Below are 27510 nucleotides of genomic sequence, written 5' to 3'. Positions count from 1 at the left end.
CAAATAACAAACTCAGCAAGACCGACGGCTTCTCAGTTACAGTGGGTGACAATATTGTCACAAGGAAAGATGAAATTACATACCTAGGTTCCACCCTAGAGGCAAATCTTTCCTGTGACAAAATGGCATCCAAGGTAATAAAAAAAGTCAACCAACGAACTCGATTCTTGTACCGGATCTCCTCTCTGGTAAACAAGAATACCCTGAAGACTCTGGCAGGAGCACTCATTCAAGGGTACTACGACTATGCTTGCACCTCATGGTACCAAAGCACCTCAAAGGCGCTAAAAACAAGATTACAAACATCACAAAACAAACTGGTCAGACTTCTACTTGACCTTACCCCTAGAACCCACCTCACCCCTGCCCACTTTGACGATGGCTTAGAGTAGATGACAGAGTACAGCAACTTGCAATGGGCCTGGTCTACAAGATACACTATACGACTAAGGTACCCATGTACATGTCAAAATACTTCCCAAAGGTCAGTGAATACCACAACAACAATTATGTGTATTGAGCCGTACTGTATTGTACCCATTCTACAATCTGTTAAATAAAGTTATTGCTACTAGGACACAGCTGAGACGTGTCACGTGGTCCGAGGTGTCTCTGTCACGTGGTCTCCCAGCCTCACACTCTTTACAGCACTTCCTTCCTCGCGATGCGACAGCTGACGCTCACATTCCCCTCCCTCTGAATGTCAAGGCACAAAAAATTACTAAAGCAATGTATTCCACTCAATACCCTAAAAGGGCAGCTGAATAATCTCACACTTAAAGGTGCTGTAAGTGGTGTTTTTTTTCTGTTAAAATAAGTGTTAAATAGCTCTACATTCCGAATAGCCATCGCTGATAGTGTGTTTGGTCAGTAGTAACATGGGTCTCCCAGTCTCTCTGCAGTAAATACAAACTACATTTCCTGGTATCCCTTCCCACTTTCTCCTATCAGGAGAGAACCCTAGATATTTGTACAAAGCCAAATTTACTTACTGCATGCACTGGTAGATTATTTTACTTGTTTCAATTCCTTATTTTTGTGAGACCATTAGTGTGGAGTTCTCTCTCCTAATACCAGGACATTTATTTTCTGTTTACACAGAGCAGGAGGGACTGGGAGACCCATGTTACTGACATAACTTCTCTTTATCATAATCTCTGTCAGGATGTTGAGCTATTATTTTAACATGTAGATCACTTATTTGAACAATAATATAATAAGCATGGCGTTATTGGGGCCATTTTCTTTCAGTTCTGTTGTGTCAAGGGCTACATGTATGTCTACCATTAGAGACCCCCTGATGTGCTTCAAACAAGCCTTTGTTTACTGAGCGCAGACATAAAATGCCCCCTGGTTTATTGAACAGCTCAGCTGCTAGTCAACCTGGTGGGGGTCTTTCCTCGCAGACCATCCTGGATGTGATCCCTCTGTTTAGCACCTCTCTGTCATATTGACAACTCCAAGGTTTATTTAAACTACGGTATTTATCTGATATACCCTTGAAGGAACAGGTCACTTTTAAAGAATCTGATTGGTCAGATAGGCTTCGAGATATTTCAATAAATATTTCACAAATCACTGGCACCAAGTGTAATTCAATTAGTGGGGTCTATTAGCAAAATCACATCTATTTGACAACATTGTAAAATTACTAAAGCTGTTTCAGATACATGCTACCAGAACCCCTTTACCTCCATTAGCATTGCTAATAATAATAAATATTAACAATTTCTACTTCCAATACAAATAGCGAAACACTGGTCCCAGTGCTTTTTGGACTGGTTGGAATATATCCCAGTTTGTGACCAATCCGATTATTTTGTGACCAATCTAAACAAAGTTTAAGTTTCCTTTAACCAAAAGTAAAGAATAAGACTAAACTCTTCTTGATTTAGCAAATGTTCAAAAATATTGCATCAGAATCAGTCAATTGCCCATACAAATCTATTTGAATTAAAAAGAATACTGAATAAAATGCTCAAAGACTCCAGATGATAAATAATTCATTTTTTTATTAGCCATCTCTCTTCTCTTTTCACATTGTGAAAAACAAATAAATATCAAATTATATTTACACAGTATAAAAATAAATATATAAATATATAACTAAACAAATGTTGTTCTTCCCATTTTCTTGACGTCATGTAATGCAATGACAGTTAATAAGGAGCTAAGAGTCTCTTGATAGTAACCATGGGTTTCAGCAGTGTCCAGAGAAATGACACAGGTCTTGCTGCTGCATTGGCATCCAATACTCCTGGGTCGCAGAGGGAGCGTAGCAGGCTTCACCGGAAATCTAAGACGAGAGAAACAATAGATGGTGAGCGGTCTTGTTGACATTGGCACTGACACTTAATCAACTGTAAATACAGTATGAACATTAAACAAATACATTGTAAAGATGTAAAAGATAATGCAGTAAATCCTTAATGATAAAGGCAACATTAACCCGTTTACTACCACACTACAGAAGGTTAACCTTTCACTACCACACAGACGGTTAACCTTCTGTAGTGTGGTTGTGAAAGGGTTAACCCTTTGTCGTGTGGCAGTGAAAGGGTTAACCTTCTGTATTGTCACAGTGAAAGGGTTAACCATTTGGTAGTGTGGCAGTGAAAGGGTTAAAACGTTCATCAACGCTATAGAACATTGACCGTGACCATGAATATAAACCTACCGGATAGGAGTGCTGTAGAGTTGAGAACTGCCCAGCTGGGGCAGCATTCTGCTGATACGTGCAGGCCTCATCCGCTGCTTCCATGGGATTGTAGTGTGTCTCCTGTGGACTATTGCTGGATGCCGGGTGCCCCAGGATCTGGGTGAGGGTTTGGGACTGGTCCATGGAGCCTGCAGAACTCCTCTGCTCCAGCGCCTCCTCGCTGAGGCCCAGCTGGGAGGACAGGTGGGCGATGTAGCGGAGGGTGAAGCGCAGCGTCTCGATCTTGGTCAGGGTCTGTCCGGCGGGGGCCACCGAGGAGGGCAGGTAGGCCCTGAGATGGTGCATGGCCTTGGTCAGATCCCTCATCCTCAGCTTCTCCCTCTCGCTGGCTGTGTGGCGTTTTTTGCCCGGGTATCTGGACCTTGACTTCTTCGTGGTAGCTGTGGTGGTAGAACTAGGTGCCGTCGAGGCAGTACCAGGGCAAGGCAGAGTCTGGAGCTCCCGTTTCACATGAGATGTCGCTGGGCTACGGAGGACGAAGCAGTCCAGGGCCTCCTGTCCATTTCCTACACCTTGGAGAGAGCTAGGGGAGAAGCTGAAGGAGTCCACGGAGGAGGTAGGAGACAGGCTGCTGCAGGCACTGAAGTAGCCTGGGTCGGCGACTGGGTCATAGGTAGCAGCAGCGCAGGTCTTCTCCAGCAGCGCATCGCAGTCAAACAGAAAAGGATTGTTCTCCTGAAGCTGGAGGGGGGAGCAGTAAGATGCGTCCATGGCTGTAGTGCAAGTAGAAGTCTTCTTCTCTGAGCAGGCAGTTGTCTGTGTCTGTAAGTGTGTGCTGCAGGCAGGGCAAGGCAGAGGATAGTGAGGAGAACTGGGGAGGCTGCTCCATATATCTGCTGTGAGGTGTGAGGTTGCACCTCCAGCAGCCACCTCTGGGCCTGGGAAGATCCACTTCCCCGAGTCGGGCTGACACCCAGGGCAGGGGGTCCATGGGAAAGAGGCCTTCTCAGAGACGAGGTGTGACATAGGAGATGTAGAAGGGGACATAAACTAGACTGATTCACACTATGATCTATAAGTCTGAGAACATGAGTTTATTAGGGACATGGGTTTTACCTGGTTACGAGATGAGGCCAGGGAAACCTCTGACCCAAACACATGCATTATTAGATTAGATTAGATTCAAATGTATTGTCATTTTACAGCACAAGTACAGTTTGGCATCCAACCAGAGTGCAAATGTAGCAGTAAAGTGCAACAGCAATATTGAATGTATAGGTGGTTAAACTGGGTACAAAATATACAAATTAGTACTACTGAGTGTAGTGCTAATCAGATGAATGTACAGAGTTGTAGTATAATAATGTACATAATATAATATATATATATGGATTCTTAATAGGACTAGTTGTTAAAGATCCCTAAATATTCAGCACAACAATTGAATGAGGTTGGAGTGGGGTGGAATTTGGCAATGATCACGTGATGATATATATATATATATTAATCTATTCTATTCTACAATTTTATTGCACTGCACTATTGCACTATTTTACTCTGTCTATTTTATCTTACTATTTTTATTATTGTCTATTTAAAACTGAATCAAACCATAAACTAGGTGGACTGTTGGGATGTTAGATCCTAATGTGAAAAACTTATCTTATACAGTATTTTTTCTGTTGTGAATCACTTTGAGCTGCAGTTTCTGTATGAAAGGTGCTATACAAATAAAGTGTATTATTATTATTATTATTATTATTATTATTATTATTATTATTATTATTATTATTATTATTATTATTATTATTATTATTATTATTATTATTATTATTTATTATTATTATTATTATTATTATTATTATTATTATTATTATTATTATTATTATTATTATTATTATTATTACTATTATTCACTGACGTACATGGCTGGCAGTGTGTACATGTGTGACAGACACACATTTGGGAATGGGAACGCCTCTCCTCTCAAATCACCTCCGTATTACGTGAGTCTAATGCCTCTCAATATCAGATTCTGAATCCTGATTATTCTAATTTAGTGTATATATTCTACTACGATCCTTCACAATTGTACAGCCCTGTTCTATTGTTTTTTTTTATTCTAATTTAGTTTACATATTCCATTTTATTTTATTCTACTTTAATTGACTTTATTTTACTTTATTTGAAATGTATTTATTGAAAGGATAAACCCCTTGAGATGAAGCATCTTGTTTTCGAGATTATATTATTTATTTAACTTTTTATTTTTATTTTTATTTTTTTTATTTAATCTATACTTGCTTTGTAAGTGTTGATATTTAATGTTGATGCACCAAATTACCAAGACAAATTCCTTGTATTTGCAAGCTTACTTGGCAATAAATACTTTTGTGATTAGGATTCTGATTCTGATGTACCCTTCTCTCCCTGGATTTGATTGATTGATTGATTGATTTTATTTATGGATCCAAAGACAAATCCAAGGGATGACATGTAAAAGTGACAACACTTATTTCCAGCATATCATAAGATATATCACGTGTGATCACAAACACGACAACTAGAGACATATGTAATGTTAAGTGAATGAACGACCATCAATGACCGCTCTTAGATTATAAACCATCTGAGATTCTAATCACTGAGAATCACAAACGACGAGCATTCAGCGCCGTGAGATAGTGAGATCCACTAGTCGTGAGTTTTATTCTCCCCCCCCCCCCCTGTTATTAGATTCCCTGCACTGGCTGAGGCCACGCATCCCTGGCAGATAAGTGTGCCAGGCTGGCAGTAAGGTGTGAAGAGTTCACACCGTAAACTGTTTAGACACCTATCACCCTTTACTCCTAGCTTGGGAACCAATAGCTCTGTCAAGACGGCCTGTGCTAATGCCCCAGCTAATAGACAAAACCACAGTCTTCAACAAATACTGTACACTCACAATGGTGATGAACCCTTACTGGGTAATAATAATAATAATAATAATAATATGTATTGTACACAATATAGAGCCTGGTGATGAACCCTTACTGGGTAATACTAATATGTATTGTATGTACAATATAGAGGTAATAATAATATGTATTATATACAATATAGAGCCTGGCAGTATGTGTAGCATGACCTTCGAATCATCATTTGAAGGTCATATTTAAGACATTCTGTGTATCACTATAATTCAGCAATTACAGATACTGTAGTAGTGTGTCCAGTAGGGTTTATGATGCAACATCAGCCAATATAATGTACCATAATGATATATGGTAGCCTATGTAGTACCATGATGATATATGAGGATAATGATAGGTGCCATAATGAGATTATCTCAGTAATTAGAGCCTTACTACCGGAAGCCACCTCGCTCACAGTACTGCCATTGCTTTTCTTTTGATATTCCTTCAATTTGATTTGACCCCTTTGCCCAGAGTACGAGGTGTGGGGCCTCCCCCACCCCCCGTGGCCCAGTGGCCCCCGGCCTGAGCAGCTGTACGATCTGACTCCTGGTGCGCGTCAGAGGTCAGGAACCCATGGGTGACGCGTGTGAGCCGCTCTCACACGCCGCTAACATCGGAATAGTACAAGAAAAAAGGGGGAATTAAGACGTCAGAATTATCTAAAGATATCCCAGCACGGAATCAATAATCTAATCTAAATGTCTTTTATTAGAAGTGACTTTCAGCCATTTCTTTATCTTGTCTTTCTTAAAATAATGTGATTGTTTTTTATTTTCTTGTGGCTGAGGTGTGCAAGGTGACACCCAGGCTCTGACAGGTGCCACGTGGCATAGTTCCCTGGGAAATGTTCCCATAGCAAGGCAATGATGTAACCAGTCATGGGGAAAAGTTATAATATAGTTAAAACGTTTTAATAAGTTAAAGACATATGTGGTCTTGTGTTCACTATATATGGCAATTACTCCCATTGTAAAAAATTCAATTAAATCATGTTTGTTTACTTGAATTACTTTATTTATTTGAGTTATAACCAATGTAATATAGGAACCTTGTATTCCTGTCACTGTATTTTATTGTATTTAGTATGATATAAATGAATTAGCTTCGGATAAAAGTGTTAGCTAAATGTATGTGTAAATGTGGGTTCAAATGGTCTGTTTTTGTGTATTATACTGACAGAATCATCAGTCCTGATCCTCAGAAGTCCTGTTCTTTGTTCTTAATCCACATTAGCCATCAGTTTGTTTACTCACATGTAATGACCAAATCATCAGCATGCCAGTGTTAACCCTTTCATCACAAACCCCTGGCCCAATAAGTATATTAGCTTTGCCATGATGAAAGGCCTAAGTGAGTACATTAGTCTCTGAGCTTAGCTTGCCATTAGCACATCAAATGCACAGCAGCTACAGTATGTGGCAAAGCAAACACTCAGGCCTAATTCCCACCTGGTATGCAGATCCGCATTTCTCTATGAATATTAAATTCCTCTTAGCAGGTAATTAGAGTTGTACTGTAGGTGGGAAAGGGGAAAAGAGCTGTGAGAAGTTATCTTGGTCTAGACTCAGCGGTGCCAAGGCCCTCTCGTCTATTGACAGAGCAGCAAGGGGGTCTAGATAACCTCTAAAGGGACTTTAGATAAACTGGCTGAACCACCGCTCTTATCTGGTACAAAACCTCTGGCATGTTCTCCACATGTATGGTGGGGGTGTGCAGGAAAAGAGATTTTATTTTATTCTATAATTGTTGACTTTTCACCATGAAGTATTTGCTATATGACAGACCCTGTAGATGACTATCAGAGAAAGGTTTGGGCCCAGTGCATTTTCAATATACGGTAAGAAGGTTTTTAATAATAATAATAATAATAATAATAATAATAATAATAATAATAATAATAATAATAATAATAATAATAATAATAATAATAATAATAATAATAATAATAATAATAATAATAATAATAATAATAATAATAATAATAATAATAATAATAATAATTAATAATAATAATAATAATAAGCACTCTCCTATAATGTACTATTATATCTCATAATAATTAACACTCCTATAATTACCTCATAATATTAAGTACTCTCCTATACCATACTATTATACCTCATAATAATGAGTACTCTCCTATATGATACTATAATACCTCATAATAATAATAATAAGCACTTTCCTATATGATACTATTTTACCTCATAATAATGTGTACTCTCCCAATACTATTACCTCATCATAAAAAGCACTCTCATATAAGATACTATTATACCTCATAATAATGAGTACTCTCCTTTATAATAATATTGCCTCATCATAGGGGTGTAACTGTACACAAAAACCACGGTACGGTACGTACCTCAGTTTTGAAGTCAAGGTTCGGTACGGGTTTTCGGTACAGTGGGAGAAAGTTTGGCTTTCCATGTTCCACTCAGGGGTGATGTAGTGTGCAGTAACTAATTGTACTTGTAGGGCTGTCAACGAATATTCTATATTGAAATCAATAATCGACTTGTAAAAAAATTTAAGAATAATAATATATTAGATTGCGGAAAAAAACAGCCCCCGGTGGGCGGTCGTTAGTGGTTAACATACCGTTGTATTCGTTCGGTACACTACACAGCCGCTCAGTACGGTACGGTACACACTGAAACGGTTCGGTTCGGTACGGATACTTGTACCTTTACACATATCCGTTCCTAATTTATGCAAATTACATGTCGTCAGCTTGTGACTGCAACTTGTTCTTGTTCGCGGACGACTCAGCCCTGCTGGTCTCTGACAAGAACAAGGTACAGGTTGAAAAAACCCTCAGCTCAGAACTCGGCAGAATCTGCACCTGGCTCGCTGATAACAAACTATCATTACACATGCGTAAAACAGAGTCCATTCTCTTCGGATCAAATAACAAACTCAGCAAGACCGACGGCTTCTCAGTTACAGTGGGTGACAATATTGTCACAAGGAAAAATGAAATTACATACCTAGGTTCCATCCTAGAGGCAAATCTTTCCTGTGACAAAATGGCATCCAATGTAATAAAAAAATGCAACCAACGAACTAGATTCTTGTACCGGATCTCCTCTCTGGTAAACAAGAATACCCTGAAGACTCTGGCAGGAGCACTCATTCAAGGGTACTACGACTATGCTTGCACCTCATGGTACCAAAGCACCTCAAAGGCGCTAAAAACAAGATTACAAACATCACAAAACAAACTGGTCAGACTACTACTTGACCTTACTCCTATACCCACCTCACCCCTGCCCACTTTGACTACCTAGGATGGCTTAGAGTAGACGACAGAGTACAGCAACTTGCAATGGGCCTGGTCTACAAGATACACTACATGACTAAGGTACCCATGTACATGTCAAAATACTTCCCAAAGGTCAGTGATTACCACGACCACAACACCAGAGGGAGCTCCACAAATCATGTTAAACCCAGATTCGGCTCAAACAAGGGACTAAACACGTTTCGCAATTATGCCACATCAATGTGGAATGCCCTACCCACAGCTGTAAAGGAATGTGAATCAATACCCACTTTCAAAACCACTCTCAAAGAGCACCTACAGGAGACTGCAATTCGAAACTGGCCCCTGTAAATGTCCTAACCCAATAATACACAAGACCCTCTTCTTGGAACCAAGTATGGTTTCGTCGATATTCCAATGTACAGTTTTGCTCGTACAGTTGTACAGTTTCGCCTACCCCGCCTACCCCCCCCTACCCAACCCCCTCCACCCCACCTACCCAACCTCCTCCAATGTACAGTTTCTACGTCAAATGTACTCTCTTTTTTAGACTCTTTTTTGTATCACAAACAGTAGCCTACTGTATTTGTAAATCTGGTATGTCATAAATGTATAGATGTAGCAGTACTGTCTATCTGTATGTCAAGTATGTCATGTTATGATGAATTGAAAATGGGGGACCCTGATGTAAACAATACGAAAGTCTTTCTCTGGTCTGCATCCCCTTAACAATTGTGTGTATTGAACTGTACTGTATTGTACCCATTCTGCAATCTGTTAATACAGTTTTCAATCAATCAATCAATCAACACCCGAGGCTCATCATAAAAAGCACTCCCCTATAAGATACTATTATACCTCATAATAATGAGTATTCTCCTTTAAAATACTATTACCTCATCATAATAAGCTCTCTCCTATAAGATACTATTATACCTCATAATAATGAGTACTCTCCTTTAAAATACTATTACCTCATCATAATAAGCTCTCTCTTATAAGATACTATTATACCTCATAATAATGAGTACTCTCCTTTAAAATACTATTACCTCATCATAATAAGCACTCTACTATATGAGATGAACTCAATGGTACACTGGTTGACGAAACATGGCTTGGTTTCAAAACCAAATTCTCAGCAATACTAAACGACATGGCCCCCCTAAGAACCACCAGGGTAAAAAATCGCGCTGAGCCGTGGATGCACTCCGAAATACTGGCCGCTATGAAAACCAGAGACAAAAAATGCTCTGAGTTTCGTAAAAGTCAGTCAAAGCTTACTAAAAGCACGAGCAGTGAACTCCAAGCCCACGTGACTGAACTCAAACTAGAAAGAAACAGACTAAGAAACGACGTAAACTCCATGATCAAAACTGCAAAAAAGAATTTCATCAATGACAAAACTGAGGAAAACAAAAACAAACCACGTGAACTTTGGAAATTACTCAATAATCAACTAGGATGCAGTAAAAAACTTAAAACCAGATTCTCAAACATAAACATAAAAACGGACAACACGCTCATCACAGACAAGCTGGATGTAGCCAATTACTTAAACATTTTCTTCACAAACATAGCCACAACACTGGTAAACAAACTACCCTCCCACTCAGGGCTTTATGGGGTAGAACACATAGTAGCTTACTACAAAAACCTAGGGGTCCGCAAGGACGACTTCAAGCTGGAAATGGTAACAACAGATGAGGTACTCAATAAACTGAGCGCCCTCCAACCTAACAAGGCCACTGGCCATGACAACATCCCCTCCAAATTCCTCAGAGACTCAGCAGCCGCCATCACACCAATCATCACACACATAATAAACCTCTCCATAAAACAGGGACACGTCCCCAAGGACTTCAAAATTGCGAGGGTGACCCCTCTGCACAAAAAGGGCAGCAAATTAGACCCAGGCAACTACCGCCCTGTTTCTATTCTCACCTCCATCTCGAAAGTCATGGAAAAAATAGTCTACGAACAGGTCGAAAAGTACCTAGCGGAAAAAAATCTAATCTACGAATTCCAATCTGGCTTCAGAACATCCCACTCCACTGACACATGCCTTCTCTATTTGAATGACCACATCAAACAAGAGGTGGACGCAGGCAAATACTGCGGCATGGTCATGCTGGACCTACAAAAGGCCTTTGACACGGTCAATCACTCCATTCTGATTGACAAGCTAAAAGCAATTGGTTTTGATAGTCTATCAGTGAGCTGGATGCAATCCTACCTTGAGGGGAGGGAACAGATGGTGGAGGTAAACGGTACCCTATCCCCCCCCCTCACAGTGAGCTGTGGTGTTCCACAAGGAAGCATACTAGGACCGCTACTGTTCCTAATTTATGCAAATGACATGTCGTCAGCTTGTGACTGCAACTTGTTCCTGTTTGCGGACGACTCAGCCCTGCTGGTCTCTGACAAGAACAAGTTACAGGTTGAAAAAACCCTCAGCTCGGAACTAGGCAGAATCTGCATATGGCTCGCTGATAACAAACTATCATTACACATGGGCAAAACAGAGTCCATTCTCTTCGGTTCAAATAACAAACTCAGCAAGACCGACGGCTTCTCAGTTACAGTGGGTGACAATATTGTCACAAGGAAAGATGAAATTACCTACCTGGGTTCCATCCTAGAGGCTAATCTCTCCTGTGACAAAATGGCATCCAATGTAATAAAAAAAGTCAACCAACGAACTCGATTCTTGTACCGGATCTCCTCTCTGGTAAACAAGAACACCCTGAAGACTCTGGCAGGAGCACTCATTCAGGGGTACTACGACTATGCTTGCACCTCATGGTACCAAAGCACCTCAAAGGCGCTAAAAACAAAATTACAAACATCTCAAAACAAACTGGTCAGACTACTGCTTGACCTTACTCCTAGAACCCACCTCACCCCTGCCCACTTTGACAACCTAGGATGGCTTAGAGTAGACGACAGAGTACAACAACTTGCAATGGGCCTGGTCTACAAGATACACTACACGACCAAGGTACCCATGTACATGTCAAAATACTTCCCAAAGGTCAGTGAATACCACGATCACAACACCAGAGGGAGCTCCACAAATCATGTTAAACCCAGATTCGGCTCAAATAAGGGACTAAACACGTTTCGCAATTATGCCACATCAATGTGGAACGCCCTACCCAAAGCTGTAAAGGAATGTGGATCACTACCCACTTTCAAAACCTCTCTCAAGGGACACCTACGGGAGACTGCAATTCAACACTGGCCCCTGTAAATATCCTAACCCAACCCCCTCCAATGTACAGTCATTTACCTAGTATGGTTTTGTCAATAGTTCAATGTACAATTGTGTTTGTTTGTACAGTGTCTCCTCCCCCCCCCCCTCAATGTACAGTGTTACTTGTTTATACAGTGTGCCCCCCGCCCCCCCCCCCCCCCCAACCACCTCCAATGTAAATTACCCAGTATGGTTGTCAATATCCCAATGTACCCAACCCCCCCCACCCAACCTCCTCCAATGTACAGTTTCTACGTCAAATGTATATACTCCCTTTTCTTGACTCCTTCTGTATCACAAACAGTACTGTATTTGCAAATCTGGTATGTCATAAATGTATAGATGTAGCAGTACTGACTATCTGTATGTCATGTATGTCATATATGTCTATATGAATTGAAAATGGGGGACCCTGATGGAAACAAGACAAACGTCTTTCTCAGGTCTGCATCCCCTTAACAATTGTATGTATTGAGCCGTACTGTATTGTACCCATTCTGCAATCTGTTAAATAAAGTTTTCATTCATTCATACTATTATATATTATAATAATGACTACTCTCCTTTAAAATACTATTACCTCATCATAAGTACTCCCCTATAAAATACCATTACCTCATCATAACAAGAACTCCCCTATAACATACTATTTCCTCATAATAACAGGCACTCCTTTTCTAATGCTGGCCGAGCTGGTCGTGACACTCGGATGGGTACTGGCCCTGGCTCTGCGACTGGGCCCACTGTACAGCCATCTAAAGGAGGACAGAGCTTATCAACAGACCAGTGGGTGCCATCGGTGTGCTATGCTTCTCACACAAGAGAGAAGAGATGGCATTATCATGCTGATGGCTCCAGAGACTGAAGATAAGTCAGGTTTACAAGCACTTCTCATTTAAGTTCTGATTGATTAGCGCCATGATTTGAAGATGAAGTTGCCCTTTAATGCTGACCTGAGGTCTGTTTTGCCATTTCTTCGTGTGAGGTAAGGGGAGCTGGTATCCACTTCGTTTTCAAGTGCAACTGTACTCCAAAGCAATATAAAGTGAAAATACTCTTTAGGTTTTTATTTCCTCTCTCTTTTTATTATTATTTGTTGTTGTTGTTGTTGTTGTTGTTGTTGTTGTCTGTCTCGATTCATTCTAGTCATCTCTGTCTTATTATATCTTGGTTAAAATTATAAAATAAATAAAGTACAATAGTAAAGAGGATAATGGGAAAGTGGCCCCAGAATGCTTGATGTGAGTATGACGGCAGTGCACCTGTGCGACCAGTAGAGGGCGCCATACTATGTATAGCCCTCCATATTTTGCACAACTGTAGCGACTAAAATCTCTACTTTCTAAAGTCAGTAGAGAAGGGACTCGGGGAGTAGTCTGTGATTTGGAACAATGACCAGAAAGCTATCCTCCAGTATACATGCTTCTTTTTCCAACCCGCCCCCCCAAACACACGCACACGCACGCACACACACACACACACACACACACACACACACACACACACACACACACACACACGCACACCACCTGTTCACACTATAATGTGGCTACATGTGTCTACATCTAGGGGGTATGGTTTTTGTATCATCTCTATCTTCTCTGTATACACTATACTTGTATTCTGTCTGTATGTAAGTTATGATAAGAAATCCCCGTCATGAGGAGGTTTATTATTATTGTAGCTTCTTAAGGTAGGAAAGCAGAGATGAAAGGACTGTGACTGGAATGTGGAATGTGACCCCATGCAGCCACCTTAAGTATACTGTAGCTTTCCAGGCAATGGCTTACAACAACCAATCACCTCTGATTATCTCTCAAGACAGGATATGAACTATATCATCAACAAAACAACAATAAAAATAAACAAAGATATACATGGCAGCAATTTCTTTAAAATATAGTTTTTTTTATTATTATTATTATTATAAATAGTATAATAAAGAATTATAAAAATAGTATTACAAAGTATTACAAACATATTACAATATTTACATGGGAACATTTCAGTCGACAAAATAAATAACATTGAAAAAAGATATATATATATATAAATATATGAATTAAATTATTTAAGTCACAGTGAGGCAGTAAGTTGGTAGGCTACATTTGGTCTAGACGTTGTAGGCTTTGTGATGAGGTGGTCGTAAGATGTTGGGGCCTTCAACCCCAGTATTCCATTGGGATGAACTGACTGCAGAAGTCTTTGCCGTACACCTGTAATTAATAACATTGTGAAAAAAATAAATTAGGATCTTTCATTTGCATCTTGCATTGAGTATTTCAGAAGAAAAACGATTGACAGTTGTTGATTTATACAGTAAGCTACTTTAGACACGTGTGCAAACGGTGAGAAACTATATTTAGTGAATTTGTTTTCACCAATACCACGAGTTACATTATCTTTTAGAGTGTTGAGATGAAGATGTGTTATAAACATGCCCATTAAAGCGGAGAATTGGAATTGGATGAGCAACATACCTGACAGGAGGAGGCTGAGTGCGTTGACTGGGGTGACGGCAGAACAGTCTCCATGCTGGAGTAGAGTCCATCTCCCTGCTGTGTGGGTTCACTGCCCTGACCCTGGTCTACTCCAAAGCTATAGTCCCCAGAATGCAGTGAGCCCAGCTGGCCAGCGTGACACTCGGACGATGGGTACTGGCTCTCCGACTGCGCCCACTGCCCCACCACGGCGGAGCTGCACTGGAAGTAGGATAGAATGTCGGGGGGCGGCGAGTTGGTATCACTGGCGGGGCTGTCCCCTCGCTCCCTCCCCCGCTGGAAGAGCGTCTCCTCGCTGAGGCCCAGCTGGGACGACAGGTAGGCGATGTAGCGGATGGTGAGCCGCAGCGTCTCGATCTTGGTCAGGGTCTGTCCCGCCGGGGCGACCGAGGGGGGCAGGTAGGTCCTGAGGTGGTGCATGGCCTTGGTCAGATCCCTCATCCTCAGCTTCTCCTTCTCACTGGCGCTCTCCCTCTGCTTGCTGCGGATCCTGGACCCCCTGGTCCGGCCCGGCTTCCTGCCACGTCTGGTCGACGACGGACAAGAGGAGACTTTGAGCCTCTCGGAGTAGTTATTATTAACTCCCCTGGGGGTGGACGTCTCCGAGGGTTGTAGGTAGCTAGGGGACAGGCTGCTGTCCACGGAGGGGACAGGCGAGAGCGTCTCCGGGTCGGAGATGCTGGAGATCTCCGAGTCGGAGCACCACTGGTACTGCAGGCCGTAGTTGAGCAGAGGAACGTGAGAGGTATCCATGTTGTGTGGAGGGAGTCAGTGGTCAGATTGGACAGGCTTGTAGTAGTGAGTGCTGGTCAGCTCCATCCCCCTGGTTTATAAGTCCAGGCCGGGCCACAGAGGTGTGATGTGACACCTCCACAGGCTCTCTCTCCCAGGCCGGGCTGCTGCCCCACGCACAGTCACCCCCTCCCTCCCTGCTGTCTACACTGCTTGCTCGTGCTCTCTCTCTCTCTCTCTCTCTCTCTCTCTCTCTCTCTCTCTCTCTCTCTCTCTCTCTCTCTCTCTCTCTCTGGGAAAGCTTGGCCATGTCAGAGTGGAAGTGTGAATTTTGACCCCTTCTAAAAACAATAAACAATATTTAGCTTCTTGGGCCTTTGTGTACACGCTGCTACATTGATGTATTTTGCACATGTTTCGGCAAGCGTAAATGTGATTTAGAAATATCTATTATCTATTAAATATCTAAATAACGTTGAAACATATATGACATAAGCGCCGCAAAACTGTCTAGGGTCGAGTGACCCTCAAATGTTTGACAGGATCTTCTACTATCCCGTCCATTCATGTTTGTTCTGAATAACACCGGTTTTAACGCATCTTCTTCACCCTGTGCCTCGCTCGGCCGTCTTCACCGGGAGACGACGACAACAACACGGAAGACGGAAGGCGACAGAAGAGAGGTCAGACTGTGTGCCGCTACGTCTGTCGGTGAGACGCGAGAGGAGTGCTTCATCAGGAGTGCTTCTTGTTCCGGGTGAGTCCTAATGATGTTTAATGAAGTATAATAACCTCTATTACACAACTCCAGGGGAGGTGCGAGATGCCATCTAGATTTCACACCGACGAGAACACAGTGCCTATGGCCACGGTGACCTGCCACAGGCCAGTTAGAGGTGCCGCTTCACACCTCAGCTGTGAGAACCCAGCCCGCTAGTGGTTCTGAAGACGCCCCCCCCCCCCCCCCCCCCACACCCCTCTATCTCCCTGACCACCAAGATGATTGTGACCTCTCTTCACCTCTCACCAAATCTGACCTGGTCACTAGGCGTGGTGGACTTAGTATGGAAGTTTGGAAAAGCTCTTGTGGATATACGCATATAACTATAGGCCTTGTTAAAAGGAAACACCACTAATTTTTTTTTTAACATGTTATTTACATAACATGAGACAGTTGAAACAATATTTGTGAACATGCGATACTCTCTCCCAAAGCCGGAAACCAGAGAAGTAAAAATCTAACTTCTGATGTCTTGTCATCAAATATAAAGTCTGGAGCTGCTCCATAGACAATGAATGGGAGAACATTCCCCTGGCGGTTCTGTGGCATCTATCAAATCTTTCCCAATTCATTGTCTATGGAGCAGCTTCAGACTTTATACTCGATGAAAAATAACGTCAATGTTACTCACTGTGCCTTGTATATCTTATACCTTTTTTTAAATAAAAAATATGTATTTTTACCTTTTTAGCACTCGCTTGTATTTCAATTGTACATTTTCTAAGTATTGTGTGATTTTGTGTGAAGGGTGGACTAGCAAAGTAAGATTTTTCATTGTACGGCAAACTGTCTGTTTAACTGTGCACATGACAATAAACAATCTTGAATCTTGAATCACAAGTTTGAGTTTTAGCTTTTTTTGGGAGAGTTGCTCATTTCCACGACTCATTGGCAAATTAATGGATGAAAATGGCCCGAGTTTAGCTACAAATGAAATCAATTGGAGCCCATCATCAGGTTTGAAATTGAGCAGCCCTTGTTATGACTTCTGAGACTACTTGTCTCGTGGGGCGACAGCGGCTCAGGAGGTAGAACGGTCATCTGGTAATCGGCAGGTTCCTGGTTCGATTCCGGCTCCTACCGGGCAGTGTGCCGTGCCGGAGTGTTCTTGAGCAAGACACTTAACCCCTAACTGCTCCCGAAGAGCAGGTTGGCACATTGCATAGTCTGTCGGTGTGTGAATGGGTGAATGTAAAGCGCTATATAAATGCAGTCCATTTACTACTGTATTTAGTCTGTTTTGTTTTTATATTACAATAACTTTTTCTGTAGACTTGTTTCTCTCTCTCTCTCTCTCTCTCTCTCTCTCTCTCTCTCTATATAGTGTGTGTGTATCTGATATTTAAAGGGGAACTATTTTACTATTTCTTTCACTATTTGGGCACTTTTACACAATTCCTGTGAGTCTATGGAACACCTCTGTAATATATATATTTTTTGTATTCATTGTTTTGTATTTCTAATCAAGTCCTCAAAAACAGCATTTTTCTACCTGAAGATCTTAAGCTGTTTTGAGCCTGGGCAGCAGAACTGTGTGCAGCTCATCTTGCACCTCTTCATTAACATGCAGCGGTGTCTTTTTTCTGACATCACATATCGCGCACATTTTCAAATGACTCAGTTCAGTGAGGGTGAATATTGTGAGAGGAGAATTGGAAGAATGCGCCAATATGAGAATTTTGAGACATAGATCATATTAATATAAGTTCACATAGCTAGGAAACAATGCTAAACACTCAAAAAGGCCATTTATAAGATAGTTCCCCTTTAAGTCCTCTTGACAACAACTCTATTCCCAAAGCTATTCCTTACCACACGGAGTAATTTCTAACTTCGTCCTGCTCTCTGTTCACAGGACACAGGACTGACTACAGCATGAACATATCGTACGAGCCTGGACTGGAGCCTGGTTATAATGAACTGAGTTTGAACCCACTGTGTGACCTTGTACCCTTGTATAATCTGCCACTCACTCCACCCAAGGTGAGGCTGTGAGATCCTGGCTGGAAGTTTGGCACCTCCAGACATACGCCCACCCACATGAGGGTCTGTGGCAGAGCTGGCTGGCACCTGTCAGGAGCCTGGGAGTCTCCCAGCGCCCGGCTGAACATCCCTCCCCTGTTCCACGAGAGACAGGACTCGCTTTTAAACTTTGTTTACCTCAAAACCATGGCGTTCTAAACAGGGAGACGATATGAGCTTCTTCCCCGTGTTAGAAAACGGTGTTGTGGTTTTCTTAAAAACCCTGTAGTGCTTATTCTAAGTGAACTCCATCAACTGTGCCATTGTTCAGAGCTGGACTGTGTGACTACGAGATTCCTGTGAGAAACAAGCATTCTGTACCCTGCGTGTGAAACATAACAAGCACCATGATATGACGGCCTGGGCTGAAACAGAGGCGACGAGGGTCAAACGCAGGCTGTAAATGTCTCCTAATTATTAGAGAGCATTAGTCTTGGAACGCATTGTTTCACACAGCAGGAAGCGTTTATGCTGTAAAACTATAATACAAAATGCAAATATGTAGGATAACAACATAGGACCAACAAGCTAGGAGCAATTAGTATACCTCAATATCATATAATTTTCCATAAAATGTTCATTAGGAGGACACTACAATATGTAACAAAACAAAATATTATAATAAATGAAAATAATCTTAAAATGTATTAATGTCTGCCGTTTATGTAATTAATTATTGATGCAATATGATGATCTATGAATGTAATTACTCAACGACGCTGTAAATGAGTATCATCAAGGATAAATAAACCTTGAATTGAATTGAATGGAACAAATCTAAAGGAGAAAAATTTACTCAATACCCATGTAGTCTACCTAAAATGCTATGGATCTCCACATTTTTATCTTATTTTTTTTGTTACAAGTATAATTTCCCAAATCAAGCAAATAGCTCGTGAGAATGGCTTGCTTTCGCTTGTTACAACATTCTTCAGTTTGACACGTCCTCCTAACCGCTACTGGTAAATGGATTAACGGGGGTCTCTTTCACACCCCGGCTAGAGTAAACACAGCCTCCTACCACTGGCACTTGCTCACACTTGTAATGTGTGCTGCCATGTTTTTACAAGTACCCCTCAGCTCAGCTGCCCAAGACACGAGGACACACAACTCCACGTCTCTAAATCAAATACTACAATGGGAGAAAGACGTTTTGAGAGATAGAGAGAGAGAGACATATCGATGCTGTAAAAGGCAGATGTATTCAAGTAGTTATTTTGAGTTTTAAGGCTCAAACAAGTTGAACGTCGGGGGAAATAATACTTTTTCTGGCGAGTAAAAATGTCTCACGCATGAAATACATAACATTGTTTTTTTATTTTTTTATACCATCACAAAACAAAACAAAGATTGTAAAGGTCATCTGTTCCTGTCTCACATCTTCAGTTGTGATAGAAAAAGGACAAACAGTGACTCGCAAATCTAGTTTACACTCTGTCCACTAACTCAGGATACTGTAGAACATTTTGGGACTTTGGGTGAATGTCTTGTGAATTCATAGCAGATATTGACCGTCTGTCTTCCGGACAGGGAATGTTCCCTTTTTAAGTCTGGCGTTTACAAAGGGGTAAGGCTAACTGACTGACTCCCGTCATCAATGGACACAATACAGTACCGACAGCAGGCTAGTCAACTAACACCTGAAGTTCACTGGAAAATGGTTATTTTCTCAACCATATTGCTTTCATCGTTTCATTCCTTCTTTGTGTTAGTTCCACCTTTGAACCAGGAAATTGAATCATATGCCTTGACATTTACAATACTGCTGGAGGATTTATTTGACTCACGGTTGTAGCTACGTTTTTACAACTAATATACTGTACATGGATGGGTCTAAAGTATGTACAACAAAAACAACAGTGGCAGTCAAACTACTTTTAGTAAATAAATTGACAATACAGTATGTGGATATCAGCCACACACACACACAGACACACACAGGTCAGTCATGTCAAAACATAATGTGCGCTTAGAAACCTTGATACATGTTGTTAAAAATGCAATAGGTCTTGTAAAATGTATTTTTTTTCGGAACTTCAAAAATATAGCATAATATCAATATCAAAATATCTAACTCACAGATTTGTGTGAAAAAAAGAAACCCAAACAAAACAATTCCTTACATAATATTCTTTCATGGCAATGTTTAACAGACAAGACTGAGATTAATAGTATCACTAGCTAGAACACAGTTCTACTGTAAGGACAGACACTATGGCATATTCAAAAACAAGAAAAACAAAATAATAGACGGTTTCAGCAGAATTGTGTTGCTAGGGAAACAGCTTGAACCCTAGTTTATTTCCTGTCAACTATGATGTTAGCAAACAGGAAATAAACGTGGGTCTATTTACAAAGTGTATGTTGTCAAGTTGAATAGCAACAGACCCCAGTGCTGTGGTTAGGTTTGAATTTGCTCATCCCCACCTGTAACGCAATGCTACGCTACATATCACAGCCGAGCAAATAAACTGGTAATGAAATTAACTTTAGATCCCTCTGGCGACAGTATGTCATGTCATTTCATTTGACTTACTCAGAGCCGTTCTATATGACCTAAACGTAACATTTGTGTGACTTGTTTGTCAAACACTCACCCTGATGTTGTTGAAATGGTCCAATTTGTCCAGTGGAGAGTCTGTCTGCTCTCTGGACACTGGCGTGTTGAATCGAACACGACTGTAAATAATTATTTGAACGTTCAAATCAAGATCTCTGCCATTGATGTTTTGACAAACAAGTAACCTGAATTGTATGTTTAGGTAATACAGAACGCTAAAATGTAATTACAATACATACCGTAATCTTACCCGTTAATTTGCCCCAGCTGTGCTATCTATCTAGCTTAGCGGTACGTAGTGGGGGGACCAGCAAGGTTTCATCAGAATGGATTCTCTTAGGGAGTACATTTCACATGTACTGTGACCAAGTGAGGAATATACCTACAGAATACGTAGCATGTGACAAAATGTGGAAATGTAGTGGATTAGAATATAAACCACAGAGACAAATGGATACCGCTGAAAACGCGGTGGAGAAATGAGTCGTGAATTCCACTTGACCTTTTTTTTTTTTTACAAGCCAGCCTTGTGTCGAACAGATATTGATTTAAATCAAAGCACAATGTGGTAATACTGTCTAGATTACCCTTCAAGTACATTAGTATGTTTCTCACTTCTCACATCACATCTTTCTTTTAACATAAACATCAGACATAACAAACATAATTTGCTACAATGAGGGTAGGGGAGGGGGGTGAAATTCCAAAGTGGATAAACACATGGAAAGGTGAATAACACACATACACCACATTATTTATGGTGTCAAGAAAAGTGGTCGGATGGCTTCAGAGAGGCTAACAGAAGGTAGACATCCATGCAGATTTCTCTCATAATTACCGCGGGTGATCCCAAGTCACTCTTTCACACACACACAGCTCACCTACTGTAGTATGTACGTCTCTCTCTCTCTCTCTCTCTCTCTCTCTCTCTCTCTCTCTCTCTCTCTCTCGACTTATATCGACCAAATATATATTTTAAAAATGTACAAATAGCTATATATGTTTTGGCCTTCCGGCTGTAAACGTTTGGCTTTTCAAGAGAGGACTGTCTCCCGAGTCTCGGGCAGCTTGAAAGCCAGCAGGCCGCCGCACACGAGCGCCGCGGACGCCAGGAAGATGGGGATGATCTTGGTGATGCCGATGAAGGAGGCGAAGATGAAGCTGCCAAGGATGGCTGCAAACTTACATAAACCATTCATTATACCAAACGCTGTCCCTCTGTAGAAACGAGAGAGAGAGAGGGGGGAGAGGGAGGGAGAGCGAGAGAGAGAGAAGGAGGGATAGAGAGAGAGGAGAGATAGAGGGAGGGAGAGAGAAAGAGAGAGGGAGGGAAAGAGAGAGTGAGTGAGAGAGAGAGGGCGGAGGGAGAGAGGGAGGGATGGAGAGAGGGAGGGAGAGAAGGAGGGAGAGAGAGAGGAGGGAGAGAGCGAGGAGAGAGAGGGAGAGGGAAGGAGGGAGGGAGAGAGGGAGGTAGAGAGAAAGAGAGAGAGGAAAGAGAAAGAGAGCGAGAGAGTGAGGGCGAGAGGGATGGAGGGGGGAGGGAGAGAGAGGGATAGGGAGGGAGGGAGGGAGAGAGGGAGGGAGAGAGAGGGAGCGAGAGAGGGAGGGATGGAGGGAGAGAGGGGGAGGGAGAGATAGAGAAAGACAGGGGGAGAGGGAGAGAGGGAGAGATAGAGAGAGAGTATTAGTTGATCAAGAGGTTAATACGTTGATAAAGATTAGTATGATGAGATCAAATCAATCAATCAAAAATATAAATATCATCCTGTGACGGGTTGAAGTTGTGTACTTCTCAGGGGAGTTTTAAAAAAAGCCTTAAAGGATAAAATAATTCAGGAGTACAGTTTTGAGTAAACTAGAGTAGATTTTGTGTGTGAGCTTGCCTTGTACATGTACATTTGTGATTATTTGTATTTATTTTGTAAGTCCACACAGCTGTGTTTGATTTGTCTGTAAACAAGACCGAAAAATAAACTTCATTCATTCATCCTAATAAATAAGAAACAAACTTCAGACAAACTTCACTCTTGCAAGAAGCAGGAATATAAATATATATGACTTGTGTAAAACAATTGTAAAAAACGAATGTATATAGACTAATTAATGAATGCACAATACTGCTCAATTGCACAGCCCTGTTTAATATTCTATCCCACTGTATTTTTTGTCTAATTAGTGTATATACTCAACCACACTGTGCACAATTGTTGCTTTTATTCTAATTGAGTTTATATATTCCATTTTATTCTACCTTGATTGTCTGTCTGTTAATGTTGCTTCTTTTTCAGTAATTTTTTCTCCCCTCCCAATGTTAGTCGTTATGCCAATTCCCAATCCCCTTCCTGGTCGTTGCGCACTCTACCCCCTACCGTTGGTCTGGGAGGGTGGAGACTATCACATGCTTCCTCCGACACATGTGTACCCAGCCCACCGCTTCTTTTCACCTGGCAGCGCGGACTCTCACTGGGAGAGTGTAACGTGTGGAAGGTCAAACTACCTCCCTCCAGATCCTTCCCTCGCTGTGCAGGCGCCCCGACCGAACTGTAGGAGTCGCTGTCCACAACGACCCAGACCCACCCACCGGCTTCCCTCCCGCTGACTCTGTCAATCGAGCCAGTATGACGGCCGGCCAAGTCGGAAAGCAACGCTGACAGCTGGATTCGATACCAGTGCCTCTTGCGTTGGTGACGAGCGCCTTGTCCGCTGCACCACCCAGCCGCCCGGACTAGTCATTTCTAATAAACAGTGGCATCGCTGCGGTGGGCTCTGAATGGCACCTTTTAGCAGCGGGGTAGAGCTCCACGGAGATGACCTCCAACCCGTTCCAGGCGGCCACACTGGCACCGTAGAAGAGGCACTGCCAGCATATAACCATCCCTTGACTGAAACTTATCAACAGCAGGAAGGTGCAAGCTGAGGACACTAGCATAGAACCCCCTGTGGGAGAGAGACAGTGAGAGAGAGACAAGAGAGAGAGGGGGGGAAGAGAGAGAGGGGGGGAGTGAGAGAGATAGAGCAGGGGGGAGAGAAGAAGCAAGAGAGAGAGGGGGGGGGGTGAGAGAGATAGAGCAGGGGGGAGAGAGGAGGCAAGAGAGAGGGGGGGAGAAAAGTGAGAGATAGAGCAGGGGGGAGAGAGGAAGCAAGAGAGAGAGAGGGGGGGTGAGAGAGATAGAGCAGGGGGGAGAGAGGAAGCAAGAGAGAGAGAGGGGGAGAGAAGTGAGAGAGATAGAGCAGGGGGGAGAGAGGAAGCAAGAGAGAGAGAGAGGGGGGGGGTGAGAGAGATAGAGCAGGGGGAGAGAGGAAGCAAGAGAGAGAGAGGGGGAGAGAAGTGAGAGAGATAGAGCAGGGGGGAGAGAGGAAGCAAGAGAGAGAGAGAGGGTGGGGTGAGAGAGATAGAGCAGGGGGGAGAGAGGAAGCAAGAGAGAGAGAGGGGGGGGAGAGAGGAAGCAAGAGAGAGAGAGGGGGGGAGAGAAGTGAGAGAGATAGAGCAGGGGGAGAGAGGAAGCAAGAGAGAGAGGGAGAGGTGCAAGATTTTAGAAGACAACAATGGCAATACTGAAGCGAAACCGATGAAACCAAAGAGCCAACATTTACTCAATATATATATTTCATGATATAATACATACAATATGTTCACTATTATGGGCACAACCTCCACTCCCTCCTGCACTCACCTATAATTTTGATCCTTCCTATCTTGTCCATGAAGAGCGCCGATATGATGTTACCAGGCAATGCGGCCAGGCTGCCAAGGAAGCTAACCATGTAGATCACGATGTCATTCTCCTCCTGAAAGTTGATATGGCAGCCTTTCTTGGGGTGGAGAAAGGTGGTGTTCTCCATCCGACAGTCTTTAAACTTCTCCTGCCAGAGGTCTGTGAGTAAAAGAGGGGGGTATTGTAATGCAAAGGCAGGATGTGGCCTATTGAAGCACATCAATCCCCTACAATCACAAAGGGGAGGAGCCTGGCCTGGCCCTGCTGTTGCTGTAAAAAACAATATAATATGCATATATTGTGAACATATTTACAATGTAGTTGCTATTATAATAGTTGTAATATATACTGTACCTGTGTTATAGAAAACAGTATTTTTGATGGTGCAGTTCTCAAAGAAAGTGTTGGTGGACTTGACGTCCTCAAAGTAACAGTTCTCAAAGAGGGTGTCCTCGAACTTCACAGACTTGATCTCTATGTTTTCGAACCTGGATAAAGGAGATGCAGGAGACATGAATTATTATTTTAATAATTATATCTATTCATTAATGTAAATAATATATTATTTATACACTGAGACAACAGGACTACAACCAATGTCGTCATTCAGGGCTGTGAGAATGAAGAAAGTCATATTTTTATTTCGTGTGTCAGGCCACATTCTGTAAGCGGCCTGTCTTTTCTAACTTGACCTATCTCAAACCTTTTCTTGATCCTCCAATCACAAACGTTGCTTTCCGGAAAGCAACGGCTGTGATTGGAGGGTTGGAGAAAAGAGGGCGCAGGGTTTGAGATGGGCGGCCTACCTGTCATGGATGTACTCTCCCTCTCTGTGGATCTGATTGACGAGGGAGAAGTTGAAGTGGAAGCGCTCCACGCGTTCCCTGTGGAACACTCTGACCTTGGACTCGTACTCCTCGTACTGCATGTACTTGATCATGTCGGGGAACCACACCCCCAGCCCGTGGTAGCTGATGGACACGGGGGAGGGAGGAGTCGTTACACGGAGAAGGAAGAACACCTGAGCAATCTTCAGGCAAATAAGCTTCTGTTTGTTATGCAAATTGGTAGTTATGTTCATACTAATAGTGATTTACAAATGATTAATAAATGTTCGTTCAGCATTAAATAATGTTACTTAAAGGGGCACTTCACCAAAAACAATACTGATGTATTTTGCCCATAATCCCACGCACGTACAAAAACGCTCAACAGTTTTGCACACATTCATTTAGTTTGACAGTTATTGAGAGTACATTTATTTAAATAGTTTCTAGTAATTTACAGAGCTTGCAGCCTCTAATATAAAATTGCAACTATTTTAGGTTGTAGGCGGTTTTCCATCTTGTAGACAGCTTTGGGATCCATTTCTTCTTTGTGTCTATTTAAACAGGACCAAAGGATGGAGCAAGCAAAGACCGGAAAAAAGTGACAACAGAATAACCCTAACCTGTAGAACCAACGAGCCTGGGAGGCATAATGAATGCTTTGCATCTATTGATACTTTTTGTCCTTGTTGGATAGGCTGAACGATGTATGTTTTGTCCTTGTTGGATAGGCTGAACGATGTATGTTTTGTCCTTGTTGAATAGGCTGAACGATGTATGTTTTGTCCTTGTTGGATAAACTGAACGATGTATGTTTTGTCCTTGTTGGATAGGCTGAACGATGTATGTTTTGTCCTTGTTGGATAGGCTGAACGATGTATGTTTTGTCCTTGTTGGATAGGCTGAACAATGTATGTTTTGTCCTTGTTGGATAGGCTGAATGATGTATGTTTTGTCCTTGTTGAATAGGCTGAATGATGTATGTTTTGTCCTTGTTGGATAGGCTGAACAATGTATGTTTTGTCCTTGTTGGATAGGCTGAATGATGTATGTTTTGTCCTTGTTGAATAGGCTGAACGATGTATGTTTTGTCCTTGTTGAATAGGCTGAATGATGTATGTTTTGTCCTTGTTGGATAGGCTGAATGATGTATGTTTTGTCCTTGTTGAATAGGCTGAACGATGTATGTTTTGTCCTTGTTGGATAGGCTGAACGATGTATGTTTTGTCCTTGTTGGATAAACTGAACGATGTATGTTTTGTCCTTGTTGGATAGGCTGAACGATGTATGTTTTGTCCTTGTTGGATAAACTGAACAATGTATGTTTTGTCCTTGTTGGATAAACTGAACGATATATGTTTTGTCTTTGTTGGATAAACTGAACGATGTATGTTTTGTCCTTGTTGGATAGGCTGAACGATGTATGTTTTGTCCTTGTTGAATAGGCTGAACGATGTATGTTTTGTCCTTGTTGGATAAACTGAACGATGTATGTTTTGTCCTTGTTGAATAGGCTGAACGATGTATGTTTTGTCCTTGTTGGATAAACTGAATGATGTATGTTTTGTCCTTGTTGGATAAACTGAACAATGTATGTTTTGTCCTTGTTGGATAAACTGAACGATGTATGTTTTGTCCTTGTTGGATAGGCTGAACGATGTATGTTTTGTCCTTGTTGGATAGGCTGAACGATGTATGTTTTGTCCTTGTTGGATAGGCTGAACGATGTATGTTTTGTCCTTGTTGGATAGGCTGAACGATGTATGTTTTGTCCTTGTTGAATAGGCTGAACGATGTATGTTTTGTCCTTGTTGGATAGGCTGAACGATGTATGTTTTGTCCTTGTTGAATAGGCTGAACGATGTATGTTTTGTCCTTGTTGGATAAACTGAACGATGTATGTTTTGTCCTTGTTGAATAGGCTGAACGATGTATGTTTTGTCCTTGTTGGATAAACTGAACGATGTATGTTTTGTCCTTGTTGGATAAACTGAACGATGTATGTTTTGTCCTTGTTGGATAAACTGAACAATGTATGTTTTGTCCTTGTTGGATAGGCTGAACGATGTATGTTTTGTCCTTGTTGGATAGGCTGAACGATGTATGTTTTGTCCTTGTTGGATAAACTGAACAATGTATGTTTTGTCCTTGTTGGATAGGCTGAACGATGTATGTTTTGTCCTTGTTGGATAGGCTGAACGATGTATGTTTTGTCCTTGTTGGATAGGCTGAAC

The 27510-nt window shown here is 41.8% G+C and overlaps 1 protein-coding gene across 1 annotated transcript in view; it reads right to left on the bottom strand.

The window, feature by feature from the left end:
• Positions 1-21767: 21767 nt before the first annotated feature.
• sv2ba (synaptic vesicle glycoprotein 2Ba) overlaps positions 21768-27510 on the bottom strand; it is a gene marked incomplete at both ends in the record, with an annotated part of 41631 nt that continues 35888 nt past the window's right edge. Inside the window, 5 exons of the mRNA XM_084337290.1 lie at positions 21768-21951; positions 23511-23670; positions 24408-24608; positions 24804-24937; positions 25256-25420. Coding sequence (XP_084193416.1) covers positions 21768-21951; positions 23511-23670; positions 24408-24608; positions 24804-24937; positions 25256-25420 — 844 coding nt within the window. The remainder of the gene's footprint in view (positions 21952-23510; positions 23671-24407; positions 24609-24803; positions 24938-25255; positions 25421-27510) is intronic.

Source organism: Notolepis coatsorum, assembly GCF_963971535.1.
Source record: "Notolepis coatsorum genome assembly, chromosome: 20".
Classification (NCBI taxonomy): Eukaryota; Metazoa; Chordata; class Actinopteri; order Aulopiformes; family Paralepididae; genus Notolepis; species Notolepis coatsorum.
The sequence above is the reverse complement of the archived record's forward strand: the minus strand, read 5'-3'. Positions and strand labels throughout refer to the sequence as shown.